General features: G+C 42.9%; 1 protein-coding gene across 2 annotated transcripts in view; it reads right to left on the reverse strand.

Annotated features, from left to right (window-relative positions):
• Window positions 1-26,483, reverse strand: part of TBX20 (T-box transcription factor 20) — a 57,513-nt gene that overhangs the window by 24,921 nt on the left and 6,109 nt on the right. For both annotated transcript variants that reach the window (XR_005104015.1, XM_037386325.1), the window contains exons 4-7: window positions 23,438-23,546; window positions 17,668-17,826; window positions 13,957-14,033; window positions 2,411-2,520 (exon numbers count right to left, since the gene is read on the reverse strand). Coding sequence is in view for 1 of the 2 variants with exons in the window: in XM_037386325.1 (XP_037242222.1) it covers window positions 2,411-2,520; window positions 13,957-14,033; window positions 17,668-17,826; window positions 23,438-23,546 (455 nt within the window). In the remaining variant the exon portion in view is untranslated. The remainder of the gene's footprint in view (window positions 1-2,410; window positions 2,521-13,956; window positions 14,034-17,667; window positions 17,827-23,437; window positions 23,547-26,483) is intronic.

Raw genomic sequence — 26,483 nt, forward strand, 5'->3', positions numbered from 1 at the left:
GGCTGAGCTGAGAATGCTCTGGGTGGGTGCTGAAATAAGTGGAAATAAATAGCAATAAACTTTGTTTTTCACAAAGTATGTGATCCCTTCTCATAAATGGTCATGAAATGATCAGAGGGATATAACACCGCTCCTATGAAGACAGGCTGAGAGAGGTGGGGTTGTTCAGCCTGGACAAGGCTCCAGGGAGACCTTATGGTGGCCTTTCAGTACTTAAAGGGGGACTATAGGAAAGATGGGGACAAACTTCTTAGCAGGGTCTGCTGCAATAGGACAAGGGGTAATGGTTTTAAACAAAAAGAGGGTAGATTTAGACTAGATATGCGAATTTTTTTATTATGAGGGTGGTGAATCACTGCAACAGGTTGCCCAGAGAGGTGGTAAATGCCCCATCCCTGGAGACATTCAAAGTCAGGATGGATGGGGCTCTGAGCAACCTGATCTAGTTGAAGATGCCTTTGCTCATTGCAGAGGGAGGTTAGACTAGGTGACCTTAAAAGTCCCTTCCAACCCTCTATGATTCTCATGAAGAACTCCCATAAGCACCCTTTCCTCCTCCAGCTGTAGTGGTCTCTAATTGCAACTTACTACTCAAAAAAGTCTCACATACCACATTTGCCACCACCAAGGGAATGTGCTGTAGTAACTCTGAGACAGTTGAGACCTCAAAGAGCTTGTAACTCACACCACCCAGCAACATGTATGTATTTGGCTGTCAACTCTCATATATATGGGAGGACATCCCTCAATTTTGCATGCAAGGAAGTTTTAAAATGCATCGGAAGAAATGAAAATGTTTATGGAGTTTCAATAAGACCATCATTTCTCTCCTCATATCTTGGAGGACTTTTCCTTATTTAAGGACACCAGACCTAAACAGAGAGTGAAGGCAGTACCTGTTACTCATCTGCAAGAGCAGTGTGTTTTACTCTCTGCACACATCTCTGGTTGCCATGCTAGCACATGGCTCTCAGAAAAAAGTCAGTTGCCACAACTCATCACCCTCGTCACTTACTCATTTGTCATATTGCGAGCAAATGCAGAACTGTACCCTGTATCTACTATACATAAAACTACTTGTAATAAACTATTCTTTCCTCCTATGATGCCTTCCTAGGGATTCTCTTCGGAAGAGAAAGGCTTTAATGGCCAGCTGTCATGCTGAGGTTCACCTAGTTCACCTTGTCACTCCCAAAGGAGGACATCACACCAGGGAGAACTTTAATTCTTGGGGAGAAGATGCCGTGCTCTGAGCACTGCTGGTATGGGAAAATCTAGCGCTGTCTTCAACAATAACTGGCCTAGGATCTAAGCTGGCGTGAACCGAGGTAATCCCCCAGAAGCATGTGAAAGGATGGCATCGTACCAGCTGAGGAGTTGCTCCAGAAACTCCACAATCTGAGGAACTGCTCTTAGAATAGACATGTATGAACAAGCCCACCTAATCGCATTTTGTTGAAGAGCAACTCGTGGTTAAAAATAAGTGTGTTTTCCCTGCACAAGCCCGAAGAGCTTATGACCAGAAATAATGCTCTTATCTTAGCAACACTGTATGAAGTTAGAGGACAAGACAAGGGCACTGCCAGTCGGAAGGCAGATAGAACTGCTTTACCTCAAGTGGCTGTTGCGTATCAGGCAGGTCATGAAGTCAACATGCAAAATATAATGCAACACAAGTTTATGCTAGTCAGTGATCCCACAGGGTGGGTTTGGGATCTATTTCCAGTGGCAAATTATGACAGATGCAATTTATCCAGCAAGTATCCCCACAAAGAACCCTGTCTTACTCCTACTTTTGTGGCTGCTAAAGTGGACAAACCATTTAATAAAGCATTTGAAGTGAATTCCCTCAGCAGGAGAAGCACCTTTTAGAGACCAAGAGATAAGTAAACACCTATTTTCCAAGGAGCTATGGACTTCTCTTCCTGTAGAGGCAAAGCAGATTAATCACAGGCTGGTTGAAGATGGCCAGAACCAGTCCTCCATTCACAGAAGGCTGGAGGAGCAGCAAATGGCACACCCACACAGTCCTTTTGAAATGATGCTGAGCCCCAGGCAGTAAGTTCTGCCAAGAGATGGAGGGTGTTAGCTTGTTCTCAGCAACACGGTAATGAAGTTGCCTGTTTCTCAGTCATCTTAAAAAGGAAGCAGAGATAAGTTCTTTCCTGATGGCAAAGTCTGTATAGGCATCTCTAGAGCTATCCCCTGAACTAGCCACCCACATCAGTGCCTTGGGCATATCTGATGTTCAGAAGAGCCATAAGGTAACAACTACTCTTCTTCATTATAGGACTACATGGCAGACAGACACCAGAGAACTGCTTCAGGGTACTGCAGCACTGACTGTGGTCCTCCTTTTCTCAAGCATAACTAGGTCACCATGGTTTACCTCACGAGCAGGGTTTCCTACCTCTGCTTTGTGTTGCCTGGCTGTCATCTCCAAGATCATCTTCTCCTCCGTAGGTTCGAATGGGGGATCGGGCATAGGAATGCTTTTGGATAAGGCTCTCCACGCTTTCTCTGTGAAAGGAAAAAATCCTACTGCATCAATAACATCCTAAACAGCCTCCTAATTCATTAAGTTAAATGCAATGAACATACTGCATTTTCTCTGTCCAGATCAGAGTTTTCTTCACACTCACTCTCCGAAATTACTTAACCAAAGGGTTGCCTCGTGGTATGCCACTGCAAATGCCAGGCTTGGCCTGCAGCGTTTTGACATCGCTGATCACCTCTTACCTGCATGGTACAGCTTCTTCAGCAAAGTGAACTTCCCACTGCATTTCCTGGATGTGGTCTCAAGACAGTGGATATAAGACCAGCACTCTTCATAAATTCACAAACACAAGCTCTGGGGTTATTTGTGCTGAGTGATCAATCTGGGTTCAAAGAGACACCTGTGGTCCAGCTCCTTTCAAACAAGCTTTCTCGTCATACACAACCACCTCATCTGGTGCTCTCCCATTTCTCTGAAGTCAGGGGCAAGAGACAGATGTGTCCAGAGACAAGCCAGCTCTAACCATGCTCTCTCAGCATCAGAGATGAGGCCAGTTTGTAGCAGGAAGTCTACAGATACTGCCCATCTCGTGCCGCATCTATTCTGGGAGGCTGGAAGCATCTGCCAGGCCCCTGCCTCGCTGGTGGCACAAAGCACTGAAGTCACCCAAACAATTTTTAAATAGAAGGAAGGCATATCTGCATGATAAGCCATAGCAGTTTGTAAGGAAGATCCAACCTTACACATTCCCAGCGCGTTTCCATGTAAGTAGGTGGCATTCTCCCGAAGATGAATACGACCTAGGCACATTTCCAAAATGGGTTTGACCTTCTGTTCCCATTTAAGAAATCTAGGTAGTGATAGCTAGATTTAAAACAATCTGCTGCTCAGTGACCATTTTGTCTGAATTTACCATTTGGCCATTCATACTTGCTAACACCCTTTGCTTGGAGAGCGTGGCTGTTAAAGAAATTCCAAGGAAAATAATTTTCCAAGTGACATGATAAATCACAATGGCACATGTTTTCCTTTCCTACAGAAAGCCCATTATGGTCATTTTGTCCTTGGTCTATCACTGGCATCATTACTTATGCTAGTCTCCTCAGAAAAAAAAATATAAATAAAAAGCGGATCTTATCAGTGATTTACTTGTGTCAGGATTGGAAGTGGACTGAAAGCAATGGCAGTTCCTACATAGAGGATGATATAATTGGATTACTGCCTTTTAAGTGATTGAAAACAGTAGGCATATCGGGGCTATCTGTAAGAAGACTTCGCAAAGAAAAAGACAGATGCCATTGTTTACATAATGTGCTGCATGCCTCTTAAAACTTTTTTTTTCTGAAGCAGAATGTGAAATGCAAAGAATTGTACTTAACAAAAAAGACTATCTCAGATGAGTACAGAATAACGGAATTATTTAGACCAGTGATATCTGAGTGATTTAGATACCAGTCTATAAGTGTATTCATAACCAAAGAATTACTAATCTTTAAAGGTCTGAAAAATAAATGTGAGTCAGGTGATTGTATTGTCCCTATTGGCTTTATTTCTAGTAAAGGTCTGCTTACAACAACAGACATTGCAGCCTGTAATAATATCCTGATGCAACAGAAACAATGCAAGCTCTAGTTCTAGTGCAGTGGGCCAAATTCATCTCTAAAACATTGGATCCAATGGTGGTTTGGGGATAAACTCACCCCAATAAATTTATATTTGATTTACCTACAGGGATTTAAAGCTAAATCAAATGCCCACAATTATTATAGACTAAATTCTTTCCAGATGGGTTTGTATGCTAAGACAGAGAAGTCTATTATTCTATACGGTTGTCTTCTTTTAAAGGAAAAAGAGAGATGACTTCTTAGTGAACCCTGAATCTGCAAAGTTTGAAACCAGGGAACTATGTGGTAGGCTTATTTATTTATTTTTAATGTTGTAATGCCACAGGTAGTATGCTAAAGTTTTTAAAAGATTAGTCTCATTCATTGGCACAAGAAGCAAATGTGTTTATGGCAGAGGGAACAGTAATGAGGAAACTTGGATCAGGGAAAGGAACTAATTTCACAAAAGCGGTTCCTTTTGTGCAGCTGGGATTTAATATTCAAAATCGTATACGCTTAACATGCCTAACCATGTAGGTGGTTTATGCTAGTAGGCACAACATGCCTACTAATTTTTCATTTTAAAGGTTGAAGCTGTGATTCACATCATGAGTGCAAAGCGTTGAGATTCACAGCAGAATGTAGGCACCTGGTCCCCACAACCTTCAGGTGGACACTCTTCTTTCCACATACAATACATGCTGCATATAAACCTTCAAATAACCCTATGGAATGCAAAAGGCAGGGCAGGAAACCATCTAAGCATGTGAAACAAAACAAAGAAAAACAAGAAGTGGTGTCTTTTCTCCACTCATGAAGTATATCTCTGAGTTACCCACCAAGTACTGGTTCTTCCACCTAGAAAAACAAGAGCTTGAGTCTACACTCAGGTCTCCCCCGCCCTGGACAAGTGACCTAAGTTAAGGGATAATCTTTCCTTCCCTTTGTGTTTCAAAGGAAAGGGATGTTGGCCTCTGCATCATGCTCCAATACTTCATGTTCAGAGAGTACCACCTGGAGATCAAGTTTTCTTAGAGAAGAAAAGGGTTACAGCTCATCCAGCATAGGATGGAAAGAGGTCTGCCTCTTCCAGCCTTTGAAGGCAGAAGAGCTTCAGGACTTTCTCCCAAGTAGATGTGTAGGAGGAAGTAGATGATGCAGAATATGGTGCTCTGTAGAGTGGACCAATAAAATTATTTAAAGTCCATAATAATAATAATAATAATAATTTTAAAACTTTGGCTTTATAGTTCTCTATGCCACAGCTTCGGATATCTTAATGTGGTTTAAAGGATTCATGGAAATAATTTTATAAATTATTGAACAATAAATCAATATTTTTCATTTTATGATTCTGCTCAATAAAAATAAACTAGCAAGTGAGGAGTATGGTGGAGGTTTTTTAAAGCTTTCCTTTAGTATTTTTCAGAGCTGATTCACACTGAACTGGCTGAAGAACTAGAGTAACTTCCAGTTACTCAGTGCTCAACTTCTGTACTTCTGTTACTCAGTTTGTGACCAGACACTTATCTAATGCTTAGACCTAACGATTTTTACCTTTTAATGTATCTTAAAACTCCACAGTTTCTTCTATTAGGAATAAAATAGCAACAAACTTTGTTTTGAGAGATCACAAGCCACCAGCTTGATAAAGGAAAGACGTCCCCTTTCTGTCAAATTTTTTTGTGTGGTCTACCAACAATTTTCAGTCTTCCAGACTGCTCTTCAGCTCACAGATATCTTGTAAATACCCAGAGGAGGGGGAAAAAACACACACATAGACATAATATATTGCTATGATTAAGCTGTGCTGTGTGTACAGCTGGGTAGTAGCAGCAGATGACAGGCAGGAGAAGAACAAGTTAGGGGCTGAAGCTGGAAAAAAGAAGGAGGAACCGCGTGCCAAACAGAGAGGGGAAAACTAAGCTTGTATTAGCTAGCACACCCGCAGGGAAGGTGCTGAGACAGGACAAATGTGAGGAGAGGTAACAAGGAGAAGGTGCTTGGGCTGATCCCAATGGTCTGCGTTCTGACGGAAGCACGCCTTGAGCCCAGCCCTATCAATAAACCTCTGCTTATTGCCAACAAAACATTTCTCTCCTCTGTGCAAGAAATAAAACGGCGCATTTTGAATGAGGAATTGAAGAAAGTGAAGGGTGGGGAGAATTTATCAATTAGCAAGCTTTCAGAGGGCACAGGGAGAATCTTGCCATTCTTCGGGTTTTAACCTCTTGACTGAAGATTTCACTCTTGCCTCTGCTGGCAACTGATGCCAAAACTAAACTTCCATCTAGGGATGCTTTATGTCTGGCAGCTACAAACTGAGTCTTTGGCCTTGTTTAGTTAACGCACAGAGTAGTCTCAGAAGATCAAAAGTAGATAGGAAAATCCTGATGTAGCTGATGAATGATTCACTAATGCTTTACAGACTAAACCCAAGTTCTTGCCATGGGTATGAACTGGGAGATGGCAGAAAACAGAGCTGGCTTGGGAAGCAGCTGAGGAGCCAGGCCCTGTGTGAGGATGCTCGCTTCCTTTTGCTGTCAACCCAGATTACAGAAATTCTCTCAGGAGATGGTAAAGTCCCAGATTACCTTGAGAAAGATCTTTAATCAAGATGAAAAAACAGTACTTCTTCGTAAGTGGAAGCCAGCATCTCTCTGATGCTTCTTTGTATCATTTTTTTTTCTGCTCCTTTTGCTGTTACTCTGCTTCCCCTGTGCATTCACAGCAGCCTGGTGATCACCATGACCCTGATTCTGAAGCGCATGACCATGACCTCTGCTGATACAGAAGAGGGCTCACCTGGCCACAGTGCATTACCAGCGCTGATGCTGCTACACACCTGCACGCACCCGAAGCTATGGATTTTCCTGAATCTGGCAGAGCCAGCACCCAGGGGATGGAGACAGGATGCCTACCTTCTCCCTTTGGGACAAGAAGGCGTGAGGCAATACATTTGCTTTTGGCAGAAGGTGGTAGAAAAGCTAACCCAGAGCTAGCCTGCTGGAGCCAGGCCTGGGTTAGTATCCATCTTAGAGCTGTACCATGACTCCAGGGAGGATGGGGGTGATGCAATAGGCAGCTATCCATTCCACTGGGAGCCAGGCTAAACCGCCTTTGAAGACGATGTGCAAAAGCCAGACTGTGGTGAAAAAGAGCAGGGGGCAGAGCCAGGTACGCTGAACTTAGATCTTCTGCAGAAGTTACTGTCTCAGGAATCGCTGCAAGAGGCACAAATGTCAGAGTGGAGTCAAGCAACCTGTTGGTATTTTCTCTCTTTGCCCATACTACCCAGGTGCTCAGTAAGTTAAAAGGTAAGAATATCCTCAGAATCTGCTCCCTGTTCCTGGTGTATGGGATTTGGGTTTTTTTCTTTTGTTTTCTGCCTCTTTCTTTACAAGGAAAAGGCAATGTTAATTAAAAAAAAAAAAAAAAAAGAAAGAAAGAAATTAACAGAAGGAAAATAATAAAATAATAAAACTGACAACCATGTTTTTCTTGGCCATTCAGTTCAACACAAAGAAAAATACAGAACAGGATATAAAGTGTATGAATTATCAGTTTGCAGCCTGAATGACTTCTTTAGTTCTGTATTTCAAAGGTTTCCTTTTTTTGTAGCTGCCAGTTAGTATGTTTGGAAGAAAGCCCAGATAACAGAAGAGATCAGAAGTGAGGTGAGGTGAAGACAGATGGAATAAATGGGCTGAGAAGGCACAAAAATAAACTTGTCGGAAGTCGCACTGTAGTAGAACTTTTTTTTTTTAAGGGAAAAGATGACTAATTTGACCAAGACGCAAATGCTAAAAACAAGTCTGTAAAAAAACCCAACACAACAAAAAAACAAATGCAAACAAAAAAAGCCCAACAGAGCAAGAGGACCAAATACATTTCCATAACAACAGCAAAGACTGAACAACACACTGTCAGAACCACTGTTCAGATATCACTCTGCTTTCGTGTTCCTGTGGGTTTTAGTTGCTATTTTACACATGCACAGAGACATACTAATTTGCTACGTATAGTTGCTCTTATACTGGTAGATGAATATTACAGGCTGACTATAGGAACCTAATTCAGCTCCGACATGGGATGGAGCAAATCCCAGACCAGACCAAAGTAGCTCCGTTCCACTGCTTAGACTAAAACTGAACCAGTTGTGACCAGGGAAGAGCTGCATTGGCTCACGTGAGCTGAAGTTTAATTTGGCCCAAAAGCTAATACAGAGACACCGAACACTTTCACACAAAACCAAAACTATCGCGCAAATGTTGGATGGATGGAACACTCCAAGAACACATGATTTTAAAAGAGAAAGGAAACAAGAATTAAATTATGAAAAAAATCTAGGTTTTGATGATTGCAGAAGGAAGAACAAGTGTATCTCCTAAGTGGTATTTACTGGACCCTTGCAATAAACATTGCTACTGATGGCAATTCTGGAAGAGCTGTAATATGCATGGAAGTGATGTAGCCTGGCTGAAGCCATCACATGGGAAAAGTAACAACACTTGTGAAGGAGTACGAGATTATTAAATATACCCACTCTGCTTCTCTCAACTGCAAATAAAAATGAGAAAACCAGCTATTTTTTATACAAGGAGTGAAAAGAGAGGAAAAGGTAAAATTTCTCCGACTTGGAAAAAAGCAGACACTGGCAAACCTATGTCAAAGCTCTTTCTCTGTATCCTTTTTCACCAAATATAGTGACACACTTAACTCTACTGTAGGCAACCCCACAGAGCTCCACTTCACCCAGTGACTGCAGCTGTTTCTTTCTGACTGCCAGGCAGAGGATGAGAGATGAGGAGAACAGGGCAGCACTGTAAAACTGGGGCTGAGGGAAGTCCCTGGAAAAGTTCCTCTGGGGTGGAAACCATGGGTCTGGTCTGACATCACCCCCTCTCCTTATGCATGCACTACACCTGCACGAGGTGAGTGGAAAACACTAGCAAATTAAAATATTTTTATACCATTTTGCACAAGTAAAAAGATAGATAGCAGAATACGTAAGTGAAAAATGAGCCAGGGTATGAGTGCTTAAAATCTAGGGAACTGAAGACATTTTAGCTGGCATGGAAGGCTTTCTGCTGGGGAAAAGGAATAGTTACCTGGCTAACAGTAAGTGAAGCTGAAGGAACCAGAGCCGAAGGGAATGCTTCAGGTGTCTAAATGTAAGCAGGTAGTGCTTTCTAGATGTCTTAAGACATCCCAGCCATCTGCAGTGGTCTGGGAGGGATGGTGCAGAAAATACAGACAACCCATCTACCCCTCTGGAGCAGCGGCTGCAGGTTGGAGCAACCTCAGCACATCTGGAATGGCACCAGATACCAGGCATTTAGGCACCAGAGTCCCTGGTCTTTCTCCCTAAATTCAGGACTTCTTCTCCCAGTCTAGACGTCAGAGATGATCTCCCATGGCTGACTGCTGACATTTGCAGACTGAGAAGTAGCTGAGGATAAAAGATCAGCTGGGAAGTTTGACTTGTTGGAGAGCTATGACAAAAGCCCTACTAACCACGGACATGGGAATAGGTCATAAAGAGTATGTATTTCTGGCTGTTGGTAGAGGGATTTGCAGCGTCAAGGAAGTTCTTCCAGACCAGCAGTAAGCAGTGGGAATGGGGAGGAAGGCAGCTCTGGGGGGTAAGCAGGTAAGGGATGGAGGATAGGATTGCCGTGGACAGCACATCAGCAAGCACGTGGCTTCAACTGCTACTTCAACAGGGCAGTGCCCATACCCAGGCATTAGCATCCATCTCGCTTACAGCCTTGTAAGCCAGGACAATGTATTTCTCCATCTCAGACATGAAGTTCCTCAGGGGAAAATTCAGAATCTGATTACCATGCAAATCCAGCTGGGATGCTGGGATGCAGCTCTCTTACTTCTCCCATCCCCCAAATCCTTCCTTTCTCTGTCTAAAAATTACTTGGGTGTGCAGCCATACGTTTCCACATTGCTTCCTGAAGTGTGTGTCCACCTCCCAGCAGCATTACTGGACTCATGGAGATGGGAATACTTGCTTAGTTCTCTTTAACAGTGACAAGTCCAAACCCTGAACTTGCCTACCATGTAACTGCATCAAATAGACAAGCAATGTTCAGATCGTGATTACGATCTGTTAATTCTTGTTTGATCATTACTTTACAATACAGTAGTTCTGTTTATTCACACTCTTGAAAAGATCACTTTTTTCACTGAATTATTTGCATGATGTTTAATTGTGATGGTTTTATTTATCTTTTTATTTTTAAAAGGCTAATTCTTCACAGCAACTTAAAAGATAAATTAAGGCTCAAGATAAAAAAATTAATCTGTTGTGTTCTGATTTTGCAACCTTTATGGCTTCGGCAATTTTTTCTTAAGCAGAAGCATAAAGATATTCCCTTAAAGCCTATCTCCAGAGTGAATTGCTCATTACCAAACCTGCAGCAGTCTTTTTCACAAATGTTACCATTAAAAAAAGATCACGCTCATCCACATTACTGCATTTGGCATCCCATAGCCAACACCACGTTAAGCTCCGCATTCTGACAGTTGGTACTAAATGTTCGGCTTTTCAATCACAACCACTGCGAGAGCTTTTTTGTAATAGAGGAAATGTAAATACTGCATAAAAAGATCAAAAGGTGAATCGACAACTTATCTAAATCACAGCAGCCGCAGATAAAGTCTGCCCCATTGCCATAAATAGATTACCAGAAGTAATGTATGGAAAGAGTTGATTGTGGAAAGAATCTCACATCCTACTGAAAATTTGATATATACCAAACTCACCACAGATCTTTTCAGTAGTTAAGAGCTTCGCATATATCGCTAGGAGTACAAGGAAACCATTGTAAGGTATTTAGACAGGAACAAGAGAAAATATGGGCACTTCAACAGATTTGCTGTTGCCTACCTCCTTTACCATTTTGCAATTTTCACTTCCTTTACATATAGTATTTTAACTCCAACACATATAATGCAAACAGATTTAATCCTAAAGGCATTTGCAGCTTGAACGTTCAACATAAGGATCGTAAATCTAGAATGGGAAGCCTGAAATCGTTAAAGTCACATATTTATAAAATCATATTCAATTAGGTTAAAAAAGTGCAATTTCTGTCATCATGTCATAAAAAGATGTGTTTTTCTCTCAGATCTACTATAAAGAAAAGCTCCCTATATTGTTACAGATAGAGGCTGTTTTCAATCAGTTACAAGGGGCAATCCAATTACTGGATGGTTTAGTGCAGTAACTGACTCCAGACTAATTTAATTTCTTTAGGTCTCTAAAGATCAATTGATCTGATTTGTTTCCCTCCCCAAAGGCTGTTTAGGAAAAAGCAGGCTTAAATACCTGGAAATGAAATACAAAGCTCGGTACACTTTCACACTACTTAGGTCATTCGGAAAAGCTGGAACCCGTGATAAATGAGTGCTCCCTTGGCCCTAACATCACAGGATGCTTTGCAGGAGAGCGCTGAGCTCGCCACACAGTGCTGTGCATCATGTACACATGTGCTGTTCGCAGCCCTGCTTAGGAAGCAATGCATGGAAAGTGTTTTCACAGCTTCCAGGTAACTATTCCGCTTTCAAGAGTTGTGCAAATGTGCATTTGGCCTGCCTAGCCTTTTCCCTGGCAAATAATTATTCTTATCAGACAGTGATCTTGAAGAAATGACTAAGTTTCCAACTGGACCAAGCAAGGGTCATGTCGTACTATTCAATGTATCACCTACATCTTGTAACACGTGTCACAATGGACATCAAGCAAGAAAGTCTTCCTGTTGTCACATCCCACTTTGCTATTTCTTTCGCTTTGTATCAGATTTCTTGAAGAAATTTTGCTGGTGCTAAGATGAAATCTGTAGAACCAGTGGGCACTCAGAGAATGGCATACTCCTCTGCCTGAGTATTTTAATGCTGGCACTGAACAGAGCCCTAGGTATTTCTGGACTATATCAGATAACTTAGGAAATTCCCAAACAGTCTGTTACCAGCCCTCTTGTGTGTTACCCTTTTACCTTCTCATTACTTGATGTGTTGTGCAGCAGGTCTTGGTGTTTTTTTTTTTTAAATACCGCTGTTCCCTAACTGGGGCTAAGCTTTCCAATTTAAAGTCAAAATAAGACCTTAACCAAACTTGGCCTCGCAAAACCACAGTTTTAATGTCATTTCAATACCTTTCATGTTCCGTTTCTTGTATTTATTGTAGGTTTCACATTTGGCTACATTATTGTTCATGGCAACATTCGTGCCTGGGCTAGGCTGCCTGTCTCGGGCTCTATTCTTAACACTTATCAATAAACAAAAGGGCACTGCGGTTTATGCTCAGCATTCTGACTCCATGCCATGTGCTGTTATAATAAGATGTCCTCTGGAAATATTCCCTTCATAGCCAGCACCACGACACCAGCCAGTTCAGCTGCACAGAGGTAACTAAGTTTTTCTCCCAGCTTATCTGTTCAGACTCTCTCAGCCCTTGCATAGCTGTGTTATTAGATGTCGCCTGTCTGTAAAACAAGGAAACTGAAATGTGAAAATCACAGTCTCTTCTCTTCGTACGGGTCCTTTCTTGGCTATTTATTTCATATAAAACTGAGCTTTGGAAGTTGTTTACCTTAGTACTCTGTTAATACAGCAGTCTATGCTATTTTAATTAAATCTCTTCTTTGGTTTTTTTTTTTTTTTTCCATTTTCAATGAAGGCTTTCACTTAGGAAACAATTTTTGAAAGCTTTGCAAGTGTGCACTGCAGTCTACAAGCTCGCTTTCCCCAAATTACTGTTCTTTTACTCAATTACTCAACAGATCGCAAATGATCCAGTCACTAGTAAGGTATAAAATATACCACTATTTCCCATCCATGGACCTGCTTAGATTGATGTACTCCCAAAATGCTGTATAGACTTTCTCTAGCTGTATGGATATGACTTTATTGAGCAGTTTGTCCCCTATACGCACCCGTGAAAGATGATTCACAGATACATCTGGATACCCCCACCTAGGAGCCTGGAGGGGTTTGGCTTCTCCAAACTTTCTTTCATGGTTGTGTGCTCATAGAAAAGTTTGGATGCACTATATCCACCTCCATCTAGTTCTCTTCCAGTCTAAAGGACGCAGGCAGCTTATTTTGCTTCATTTGCCAAACTATTTGACATGATATCATAAAAATGTGATGAACTGGAGAGCTACCAAGAGATTGAAGTTTATTTCCTACTCAACTGTGGGTTAATGCTTCTGTCCCTATGGCAGCAGTTGTTTATAACGAGCTCTACACACACGGAACTCCACAGTTTCCAGATAAAGCTTTCCCCCGATGCAGCCTGCCATACAATTTTGGTGAAACAAAAATGGCATCTTTGTCGTTCAGAGTAGGAGTTAATGGGATTCGTCCTGATGGCAATAATTGCTGACTTCAGTGTCTGGGACTGCTGAAGTGTATTTTGGGAAGCTCCCTTCTCTCTTTTCCACTGTGTGGAGCAGTGGGGAGCTATAAAGATGTTTTTCACAGGACCACTGCCCTTGTTTCTCATTGACCCAATTCACAGCCCTCAGTAGGATTAAATGGCATGATAAGAAAAAAAGCTTTTCATTCCGAAGTTGTAAAACTGACCCTCTCCCCCCTTAAAGAAGCCCCCTCAGGAAGATGAATATATTGGCCCCAACTGAAACAGATGTCAAAACTCAAAACAGCTCTTTCTTCATAAAGTTTATAAGTATTTTTAAAGGAGGTGGAGGAGGCTTACTGTATGCAACAAGATAACGTTAAAATGCACAGCTTCTCAGGAGTTGAAAGGATGGTTTTTCTACAAACCCTCTCTTCTCTTTATCTTATCTGCATGGAAAGTAAACAGAAAGTCCCCATTACCTCTCGATATCAGTGAGTCTGGAAGAGTCCCGGAATCCTTTAGCAAAAGGGTTGCTGTCAATTTTCAACTTGGTTATCTGGAAACACAGAAAAGAGCAACGCAACATGAATATAGTGTTAAGGTATTGCAGCGTACAAAGTGTTAACCAATCCATCCTCCTGACTTCACTGCTAATTTTATCCGTGCTCCTTGTGTGAGTGCATGTGTGCCACTCTTGAGATGCTGCAAAGCTGGGGAGGCAGAGCAGGGTGTATTACACATATGGCAACGGAAAGACCAAAGGGCACAGTGGGCTCAGCCTGCGTGCTACCCAGCGCAGGAGGAACCCAGCCACGTACAGCATCACTGCTTCCAAATACCTGAACAGCGTGAATCGGGTTGTCTTCTCCATGAGCAACACACAGAACTTCACTAACATCTGAGCCTCGTTGGTGGACCTGCACAGCAACAAGTATGAGCCCAAAGCAGGAGCCACTGCCTGCAGACCTGAAGTTGTTTCTGTTCAGCCCCACCATCCATTTATTTATTTATTTACTAGGATGTAAATGTTCTCAGCCAGACCTACCAGCCCTGACGTGGGGGAAGTTTAACTGCTTTTGCATGGAAAGAGGCTGAGAAAGGGAAGGAGGGAGGGAAAATGTGGGGAGAACTGAGATTTAAAGTGACAGATCCTGGATTAAAGGAGTAACCCCATTAAAACCATCAGAGTCCTGGAAAAACAGAGCTCTTACAACCAAAACTCTCCTTCCTTCTTCTAAGGCAGCTACAAACCTGCCCAGTGCATCCTGTCAGCCTTTCCATTCTGCCAGAGTAACCCAGTGATCAGATGGAGTCCCTCTGCCCCAGAGCAACTTTTCAGGCATAGGTGGTGGCTTCCAGTGTTTTTTTGGGAGCAGGAAAAAAATACACCATTGCCCTTGTGAAGTTTTCTAGCTGTCCAACCAAATGTGATTTGGTGAATAAAACCTAAGACATCATCACAACATTCACATTTTCCAACCATACTTCTTCCAAGAATTAAAAATAAAACCGTAAGTGGGAGTTAGAGCTTGACAAGGGACAACACAGGACCTGTCCTGCAAGGCAGTGAATGCCTCCAGCTCTTGCTGAAGCCCATGAAAATGAACAGCTCTCAGCATTTCATACCGAGTGGCTATGTCAGCCTGGCTTTCCTCAAAAATAAGCCTGTATTGGAGGGGCCACAAAGTCATTTTTAATAGCCGGCCCTCGAGTCTCAGAAAGAAAAGGGATCTTTTCCAAATCCTCAAACAATCAAATGATCTCATCAAACAAAGGTATTTCAAAATAGGGTGGCTTCTCTTCCAAAATAATAAAAAAAAAAAAAAAAAAGGGCAACTGAACCCAACTTTTCATTTTGAGAAAGAAGTCTTCTGGGAGGGAAACACAGAGAGGGGGGGACAGGCTTAAAGCAAAACCTGAGTATTTATTTACTAGTCTGCAATATACGAGCAATGCGCTGAGCGGCTTTTCCTGCGGCTGCCACCCACCTGCCCTGCCACCCCGGGCAGCTCACTGCACCCCCGGGGTGCTGTCTGCCCTGCCCGGCATTTCGGGTGCACCCAGGGGCAAGCTTTCTGCGGAAAGCCCTTGCTTCAAGGCACCGCGTAGGAGATGCTGCAGCTCACTGGTTGCTCCTACGGGCTGGTCAAACAGCACGGGACCTCAGTGCTGGCTGAGGGTTTGAGGTTGTCTCATTACGCAGGTACAACTACCCTGAACACCAGCCTTGTCACAGGAGCTTGCAACAGCCCAGCAAGTTAGTTAGAGTCTCATTCTACTCCCAAGATATCCATAAGCCCTTGACTCAAGGTGGTGTTGCAGAGAGCAGTGGGTCTGGGCCTCACATACAGTGAACATTTTTATGGCAGCATTCTGAAAACTACCTCGAAAAAAGACAAGCTCTGACTAGTTCCATTGACTTAGATCACCAACACAGCGAGCCAACTGCACTGCAGAATAATAAGGACATCTCTTCATCTCTTGAGCATATTTTCACCAATCAAACTTCCATTTTCCTAATATTAAAGCTTTGGTATGACATCACAAGAGAAACTCTTTGTATCCACCAAAGCCAGATGAGACTCACAATCATTTATGGCCATATTTTTCCTGAGAGACTGTCTCACAAACAATCAGAGAACATCTGCTAGAAAGCATTTTAAAATGAAATCTGACCTACAATTCAACTCTGCGGCAGTGGTTTGACTGTTTAAACAAATGCATGCCCTTTAAATCTTAAATTATGAGATAGTTTGTTGAAAGTGTAATGTATTTAGCTTTTATCTAATAACCTCCAGAAATGTAATCAATCCCTCCTTAAAACAGTTCTGAAAGAAATGGCAAAAATGAAAAAAGGCTCCATTTTCATTAGTCATAAATAAAATGACAGCATCCACCTCTAGGGGTTCCGGAGATGTTCCATTGAGAAATTTCCCAGGACTCAATGTATGTGCTTTGGGAAGGTTAATTTAGAAACATCTCTGGTGTAAATATTGTTGGTCAACACAAATCTGTCCTACAGAAATAAATTCCAGGTTTAGCTGGTTTTGTGCCTGTTACTATTTTGCTGGTTTCTACAGAAAGTTACGTGGAAAAATCTAACCGCCTGTCCAAACATTATAGTCTTGAGATTGCCAGGTGCTGAATGCATTTTCTGCAGCATTCCAATACAAACCTGAATTTAAAACCAATACACGTTGATATTAAAGCCTTGAAGTGGGATGTGGGGTCTGTCATAAGGACAGACATAATTCTACTACTATCATCTTCAGAGCTTCTTCAGCCCCCTATGCAGTAGTATCATTCTATTCATGGCATTCAGAAATTAGTTACTTTTGCTTCACGTTAAGAAATGCAGACTTCTGTAAAAAATCCAGCAGGTACACTGACTCCATGATGCTGCCTGCCCACATATTTGGACAGTACTTATATTTTTCTTAACTCAGGGGAATTAGAGAGGGAAAGTGGTATTTTTTTTTTTTGAAGTGCCACAGTCATCAAGCCCTTACAGCATGCTCTGAATCGCACTGAAGCCAACAACATCTTTCCACTGACTGAAATATTAAAGCCCTATCCACTGTCAAGGAGAGCCTCTGCTCTCTGATTGTTTATATACTTCCTAAAATTACTCATTAGCAATCCATTGTTATGATCTCCTCCATTTTGTATATATTATTCACTGGTATGCAAATTGAAACTCAAACATCTGGATGTAATCTGGGCAGCCTCTGAAAAGCATATCTCTGAGTGATTTCCCTTACGTTTGAGCCTTACAGCTTAATTAGCTAACTTTTTAAGCCCATGAAATCATGTGCAAACCAGGATATCTCTCAGCTAATAGCTTGTGTCATGAAGGGTTGCTGCAAATAAGAACAGTTCCTTAATGAGCTATAATTACAGAAGGACTAAATGATAGTATGCAAACAGCTTTGTATAGACAGAAGGGAAGACAAATTAAAACCTCTTTCATGTCATCTTTACTCCCATGAATAATACTTTTGAAGTTAGTAGTACTGCCTGTAGAGGTAAGGATTACTCCTGGGTATGAGCTGATCATGCATGGTCACTACAGACGTTGGCATGGAAAAGCAGAATTGTATCAGAAGGCTTCCTCGTTTAGGTTGGGGGAAAGGGAGTTTTCAGCAGGGTGGGATTTAATTAAATCCATGGAAGTTAACAACTGTACTTACCAATTGATTCTGGTAGGCGGTAACAGCAGTAAAAACTGTCTCTGGAAAGATAAACGTCCTGAACTCTTCTGATTTCAGATTTAGCAAAGAAGCCGTGTGATCCTTCTTCTTAATAATGTGGACCCTTGGCTGGTACTTGTGCATCGAATTCAAAATGATCTGCAAGGAAGAGTGACAAGGTTCTGTCCTGAGAGGAAGGTTGGCAGGACCCTCAAAAGCTTTAAAACTGTAGGGGGTGGGGGGAAGATCTAATTAACATGGCAGAGGAGACAACTGAAATGTAACTAGCCAGAGGCTGATTTTCAGAGCAAACTTTCCAGCTCCTTTGGGCAGTTCCAGAAAATGAAGGTGGAAAAGCAGACATCCCGGGAGCTAGTTTCCTCTCACTCCTACGCCATTGGCGAGCACATGTTTTTTGAAGCATAAATACCTGTTCCTACAGGTGAGGTGTTTTACATACAGAATTTGTTATTGCTAGTGTGTGCCCAAGTTTGTAGGTGTCTGCTGCAAGTGTAAATACATAACTCTTGAAAGCTCACGACTGAGAATCCACACTTGCAAAAATGTGCAGGTGCAGAATGAAAACAGCCAGGGATCCCTCAAAAAAAAACCCAGACAAAAAAAATAAAACCCAACCGAAAAAATACTACCAGCAGCAGCACAAACTGGCTGACCAAAAATAAAACTCCCCATGTCCTTTTACTGTGGCAAACCTTTACAGCAAACTGCTTCATAGATGCTCTTTGGTGTAGACTACCAAAAATGAGAGCAAAGAGGGAAACCAGTACAGAACCCCCAGGTTTTGCCATTTTATCCTCATTAATAATTGTTTACGAGCTCCCAAAACAATTCGAAACCTGATGTACCAACTACCCAATTTCAGCGTTCACTGGAGTCAAACCAAGAGTCCCACTTGCTTCAGTTACCACTGGCTGGAGGCCTGTTTGGCTGCCTCTAACCACAGTATTACAATATAAGAATTAAATACAGAGCTCGGCTTGCACCAGTCCTTGTTTTGGATATAATCACAGTCACAAGACGAAATTGGCAATGGTGTGGGTGGTTCTATTTTGCAGGGGCCATAACAACGTTACAGTCAGCTCCGTACATCTGGAATAGCTAATGCGCATTCCTCAGGAAGCGTTAACTTCAGCTGAAACACAGCAGAAGTGGTGCAGTATTTCATGCTAACTCAGTCAACGAGAAAGGTTGCACGTTGCATTGGAGTGGGGAGCTTAGGGACAGCTCTGTTGAGGCTAAAATTTCCATCAGTGTTTTCTTTGCTGCTCCTTCGGGGCCAAATGTTGTGAAGACCGGCACTGTGACTTAGAAGGGTGGGACACACAGTGACAAGAAAGTCATTACAGTGATGGGGAACCATTGTCCTGAAAGTGTTGCGTGTCTGCTTTTACCAGCACAAGTGCTTTCCCAAATGACTTTACCATTTTACATACACACACACACCCTGCCCGTTGACCTTGCCTTTAATATCTTTAGCACTTTTCCCTCTCTCTGTAAAATTTTATCTTGCCATCCTAGTCACTTGGGCTGCTCTAAGCAGCTGGAAAATACACTTTAAAGGGCAGTGCATGGATGGTGATGAGCTTACCGAGGGGTTGGCCCACAGAGCTTCCCATTGCCTTTCATGGCCGTGATATTCACACCAAGACATTACATCTGAGCAGCAGCCGAGCGGAAAGAGGAAAAAGCTGTGACAGAGCAGCTCCCACGCATGCCCTTCCCTTTCACTCCTCTCTGAATGCAAGCGGTGATAAAGAAAACCCCATCTCTCAAACAAGACCACGTAATCCTTTATGAAAGTTTTCCAGAACCAAAAGCTACATGGACAACATCCCCTGCCACCATGCTCTTCCCTCCACCTTCCCACCGGAGGCAGATCAGGTCATTCAGGTACAAAACAAGTACTGAAGGTAGCCAGGAGGTCACAAAAGACCCATGGCCAAGGTTAAGGTCACTATTTCCTTTTCGTGAGGGTCCATGCACGTAGCACTCCACCTGCATCCCCGCACAGGCTGCTGATGTTGCACTACTCAGTGATAGTGAAGTCAGCAGGATACTGCACAAAGACACAATGCCCATTAATTCCATGTGGCTTCTTCTGTTAGTATCATCAGAACAGCCCAAAGGAATTAGATACACAGCGTGCATCTCTCCAGAGTACCCCCAAGGGTGGTCTCAGAGTCCAAGCCGTCCCCCACCTGCATGGTGTAGCTATCATAGCTATTGGGAAATCCCCGATGCCAGCTGTGCGATACCCGTGCTCGCCTGCCCCGAGAGAAACATCAGGTAGGCATACCCTTACAGCAGCCCCCTGGCACACGCTTGCAGGCAGCACAGCATGGTCACAGGCCCCCAGCCATCCCGCCTGCCTTCGTGCTGACAGCCTGCAGCAGGGGAGATGACCAGGATCCATCTTTACAGGATCCTGTTTGCTGTAAGGTCAGGCAGGTTTGTAGGCATCTGGTTCCCACTGGCTACAGACCAGTCACCAGAGGCAATCTGGATGCCAGCTGCAAAATCCCTGAGGTGGCTTTGAATTCAGGAGCTATTCTGTGAATGCAGCTTCCATATTCACCAAAGAAGAGCGTTACCCGGCGAAGTTTCCTTTCAAAAAGCATGGAGGTTCCTAACTTCTGCCAGGTTGACTCTAAAAAAAACCAACTCTGGGCATAGCTCCTCGTGTCTGTTCCGAAACCCCTACTTTCACAGTTACTTGTTGGCCATGTTCACACCTTTACATTTGCTTTTGCAAGCATTCATGTGTTTGAGCTTTGCTATCATAAATGCCAGAAAAACAACTGCAATAATGTATACACTCACGGTTCACCTCACCAGAAACCAGAAACGACGCCACCCCAACTAAGTGCAACCAAAAGTCCTGAAAGAATCAGCCTGTGTGTAAAACCACCAGAAATCTGGGAAAAAAATCATGTTCATAAATGTCCCACAACCAGGGAAATGGGAATTACTCGTTCAGCTATAAAAATCCAGAGACAGGAGCCATTTCCTTCCTCTGGTAAGGATATCTCAGTGTGTTTCCATGGAGCAAGCTGTATGTCATGCACACAGAGATAAGGCTGCTGCCTGATGCTCGGGGAGAACATGTACATGGCTCTGAGGTTATGCATGCTGCTGGAGATACACAAGCAGAAATGTTTGCCAACTCCAAAAGTCTCGAAATAAGAGAAAACAAACAAATGCTAGAACAAACAAATGCCTCTCTTCTCTTCAGGTTCCTTTTCAGGAAATGAACCGCCCTACAAATAAAACACCACAATTACCTTCACAACCAAAACTGTCTTCTGGAGGATGGAGAAAGCAAGCAAGTAGAACTGGAATCAGGTTGGATCCAGCTTCTCTACCTATAACTAGTATTTAAAGGCATGTTTTAGGTCACTCAAATTTCCTCAGGAACCAACACGCATTATCGAACGTAATTAAGATTTTAGCAGGTCAGTTTAAAAGATCTTGTTAGTGAAGAAGGGCTCTTTTAGACTGAAGGGAGAGATTTCAGGAGGGATTTAGATTCTCCCCTTCTCTTAGTACATGGGAGCTCAGAAATGCCATTGATCATATCACCATGAGCCCTCCTTAAGAGCTCCAGAGAATTAATTTCTTTCTTAATTCTAGTGAGCATCCAATGACAGTATCTACATAGCTTCAATAAAGCAGCACATAAAAGCTGACAACCTAATTTGGAACATAAAACCCCACAAAATATTAAAAAGGGAATGCTCTGCGAAGGGGCAGCACCTGTCACACAAACCTCAACACAGGATCAAGCCTTCAGGGCTTGTTCTGAACAGAATATGCAGAACTTTCCATCGACTTTGGCTGTCCAAAGCCTTTGCATAAAGCATGGGATCCACCTCTGCTGCTGCTTTGAAAGTCAATCGGGAGGACGCATCTCAAATGCTGCAGATCCTTTTCTCCCACTGCCTGTATCTGAGACTATTACATCTTCTTGCTCTGTCACATGTCTCTGTTCCCGACAGCTTCTCAGACCTACTTCTTTTTTATACTCATCTGGGCTTCTGGGAACTGCACCACTCCTAACAGGTTTGCAATATACTGCTGCGAGCCCTTTATTAGAGGCACACATGGCCCCTGTTATGATGAAAAATGCTTCTTTTTAAATGTGCACGTATACTGCTCTATCATCACTCGGTGATAGAGCCCACAAATCTTCAGCTTTGCCCTTCTACAGATTATGAAATAAAAGAGAAGAAGAAGAAAAAAAAAAGACATTCTCTGCTAGTCAGGAAGGGAGCAACAGTGGGAACCAGATTCAAGAAAAATATACCCACAGACAGATCTTTACAAAAGAACAACACAGAGGCATCTATCTGGGCTTTCTTTTGTTTTTCTTTTTTTAACTCCTTTTGTTGTTGTTGTTGTCTCCAGGATGTGTTTTAAATGACCATGGCTGTGGTTCAATTCTTAGGCCTTGAAATGATAAAAATTCTCTTTCAGATGAGAAGCATTTGCACAGAACACAGCTCAGACAAATGGTCACCACCTCACACGGTCCAAAAAGGCAGTAAGTACTGCACTATGGGAGGGATTTCCGATACCCTGTATGCCACAATTACTCAGTTTTACAGGTTTAGTTACTCCTGCGCAGGCTTCACAGTTCAAAATCATTCCTCTCTTTCCCGACACCTTGTTTACTAACACTGCCTTTATCTTTGGTCTTCTTAACTGTCCCCTTCTCAGCCAACAACCCTTCCAAAACCACCCCCTGCTCTTTCAGCCTTCCCCTGGGGAACTGCCAAGCCCAGAGGCAACACTTTTAGCTCCTCCTTTACAATTTGGAGGTGCTACCAATCCATTTCTGCACTTTACAGGCACTTTCGGGGAGGGGACAGGACCATTTTTCTTACCACCTACTATCAGACAGTGAGTCAGGTAGCTAAAGGGGTTGTCCGGATGATGGAGCATAGCAGGAGCTTATGGCCAGCAGCTCTGCATTCTATTTACCATCTTCCAGCCTCAGGGCTTTGTGAGAACAAACTGGTGCCAATCAGAGCTGGGACCCATCTCATTTAGAGGCCCAAGTCCACCCTGTGACACCTTGACTTGCAGGTAGCCTACAGTTATTTCAAGAGCAACTGAGGCACACTTTTTTTTCTGATTCAGTAGTCCTTGCTTTGGTGTCACATCAGTATTTTCTGCTGACTCTGTGCCCATGCTGTGACAAATCTGGAAGTAAAAGAGCTCTTACTGATGGACCAGCCCTAACAAGTTGCCTGTAATGAGAGGGAGCTTCCAAGCACACACGGAAAAATGTGTGAGCTTGACAGCCAAAGCAAGTGGCAGAACATACTGCCAAGTCACCAGAAAACACAGTCAGAAGCACGACAAAAAGACCACCTGCCTCCCTTCTCTCCCTCGCTTTGATGGTCAACTCCACCCTGAACCTGCCCCCGATGGATGTTCTGCCTCTGGTGGCAGTAGGAGCATAATTTGAATGCTTGCGTTGACCTGGGCTCTACCTTATGAAAGGTCAAAAAACTGAGTTCTGAAGCCACCTGTTCCTCAACAACAGATTAAAACCCAACGTGTTTAAGCTTCGCGCAGCATCTTCCTCCACCGCAGTGTGAAGGGCTGGCCAGGAGAGAGGGAACACGGGGGCCACGGCAGCTTTTCCCCATCACAGTCCCCCTCTCAAAAGCTTAGCCCTGCAGCACAAGCGAGCTGTTCCCCTGCACCAGTTGCTTCACCCTCACCCACCAGGAGGGCTACTCACATGGCCGTGCTGATCCAGCTCGTTGTTGGTGAGTTTGACTTTTTCGAAGGACACCATCTGCTTCAGTAGCTGCTCTCCTGTGAACGGCGAGTCGGGGTGCACGTACAGCCTAAAACACATAGGGAAAAGGCCTGCTCAGAAAAAAATCTCACCTCGTGGCTTGTGCGTGTGCATCACTTCTGTAGGAAATTGAAAAGCCCGTAGGATCTTGCTTTTGGGATATGCAGTGGTTTCACAGACGTGGGTTTCCTGATGGCTTAGGGTAATACAGACCGGCTACTTGAACAAGACACAGTCTCCCCCAAATTAATGAATGCCTGAAATATGACCATTGATGAAAGACAATGAAGCAGACAAGTTGTTTATTTCACTGGAATGTAATGAAGAATCCCATGTCCAACTGCTAGATTGCTCTCTAACCATACCTAGTATTTTTATCTAGTTATCTAAAATGGAGACATTAACTAACATTCGCTGTTGTGTCTTTTCCCAAATGAAAAATCGATCATGTCTTTCTCCACAGCTGTACTAACAAGCACTTAAAATAACAATGACTACAGCTCCAAGAGAAAAAACACGGTGTCATTAGAGAGATAATGGGGGAATGCAGATAAAAATGCATTTTTCTTTATATGTAACATTAAGCCGTGATAATGATTTTAACCTGCACTCGATCACACGTTAGCTGTGGTGACGTCTGTTTACAAGAGGCTGAAGGCTGCAGTCCAGCACAGTGGTCTGACATTCAAAATTAATTGCAGCTCCGTAATTAACAATCCACCACTTGGGAAATTAAACAGAAGAAAAGGAAGCACAGAAGACATGTAGATACAATGATATATACGTTATGACTAGACTAATTACAAGTGCCAGGCTATTTAAAAACAATGAATTTATAGGAATAATGTACTGCTGAAAATTACTTGACTCAAAACTTTTTTTGTGATAGCGAATTAAAGGCTGAACTAGACCTTCAGCTAGTGCAAACCAGACCTGTTCTGCTTCTGTCGGTGCTGGTTACCCCTCGCTGAGGGCCTGACTCTCATTTTGGGTGATGTCCTTGGCCACACGGATGGATTTCTTCCATTAGGTGGGTGGGGCAGCACTGAGATGCCGGGTTAGAAAGATAAACATTTTTTGTTGCTGTTGAGCTACGATTTTGGTTAGGCAAGAGGGGAATGGAAAAACCACTAAACGGTGGGGCGTAACTCTCTGATGGACTGCACTGATCCCTAATCAAGGAATGCCCATACTAAAGACTCCAGGGAGCACAGCTCTGTTGCTCAAAGAGGAAGGGGATCTGATACTGCACTCTCCATTTTTGCCAGCAGAATCCCCAAGACACAGTGAAACTAAAATTTTACCAGCACAGCTCGCTTCCGATGTGCAGGATGTTTTCCTTACATTGATCCAAAGCACAGCTTGGCTGGTGTAGCTGTGTCCACAGGAGGGATGCTGAGCCAGGGTTCCTGTTGCAATAAAATATTCCTAGCATACAGGCGTCCTCACTGCTATCGACTCTGCTGATTGCCCTGCAAAGCTTATGAAAAATTATGATGTATCTGAAAACCCAAGACATGGAATTCTGTCACATCAAAGGACTTTTACCTCTCATGAAAACTAACTTTGCCTTCCTGTGAAAAAATCTACAAAAATCTCAATTTTTAGAGCCCTGAATTAGCGAAGGCAAAACAAAAACAGTTCCAAACATATCCTGCAACTTTTCAGCCAGTTTTGTGATTTTTTTTTTTCCCCTCCCCTGGAGCCTGAGTCCTAATTTTGAATGTCTGGATAGCTAATAATGTTTACTGTGATCAGAGAGTGTCAGGCTCAGCAAGTTTTGGCTAATTGGGACCAAAAAGCCAAACTATTTCAAATATGTGCTGGGAAATGAGTAAAGATCTTCATGTGTCTAAAAGCTGAGCACCATTTGTTTCACACCATAGGCGGTTAATACCTGGCACTGCTTTCAGACTACAAAGTGCCTGGATGCTAGCAGAGTGCCAACGGGAAAGTCCCTGAAGGATGGGCACCTGAATGTACACGGTTACCTAAATGTATTAATAGAAGACCTTGCTTTTCTTCTGATTTCCTACATGCTGTCAATCCCACTGCAACATGTGGTTCCACCTGGTGAACTTCACCTATCCACATGCTTCTGCTACTGCTACGGTCTAACTTTGTATGCCTGGGAGAAGGGGCTTGAAAACTAGATAGATCACCCTCTGAAGTAGAAGCCGTCAATGAGACTGTGAGCCCGCATGAGCGAACGGCTTGGAGAAATAAATGTGCACGCTCCAGCACAGCACGCGAGGCTCCCCAGAAGTTCACGCGGCCTCTGCTGCCTAAGGCCAGTCAGATGCCAGGGGCTGCTCCCTTCAATTCACAAGGGCTTTAGAAGCCATATTTGGATGTGAATTCACTCCACAGTATATAATGCTTCACGATATATGCACAGTTTGGGTACTGCTTCCTTCATGCATATTTTGGAACGTGACACTGCTCTCCTATTTAGTTTAACAGTTGGACTGGTCCTACAAGCCCCGTGCACGCTGCTTTTAATTACCTTAATGTCTCAATTTGCAAAATATAATACCTTTTAAAGTTTCCTTCCTAGAGTTCTCTGTAAGTGTCTGAACACCGTAACTTCATTAAACAAATGATTGTAGCCAAATAGTGTTAAAAAAAAACCAAACAAACCAAAAAAAAAAACCCCAACCAACTTTTGAGTGAAAGAAAGAAGTTAAAAAAGGAAGAAGAGCAAGTAAAGGTACATGCTGAAACTTATTAAACTGATGTTTCACGCAGTCTTAGCAATTTGGAAGAACAAACATAAAATATCACATAGGAATTCTATACCCAGCTAGCACTTTAGAAGATTTACAAAAGACTCTCTGAAAAGTATTTTTATTTAAGTGTTCGTTGCAACATAAACTTATCTTAAACACTGACAGCAGGAAGACAGGGCTAAAACTAGTTTTTATAGCAAGTTCCCTGAAGGGCTAATCTTTCAAAAAGAATCACAGAATACTTATTAATTTTTTAA

This window comes from Falco rusticolus, chromosome 4 (genome assembly GCF_015220075.1).
Source record: "Falco rusticolus isolate bFalRus1 chromosome 4, bFalRus1.pri, whole genome shotgun sequence".
Taxonomy (NCBI): domain Eukaryota; kingdom Metazoa; phylum Chordata; class Aves; order Falconiformes; family Falconidae; genus Falco; species Falco rusticolus.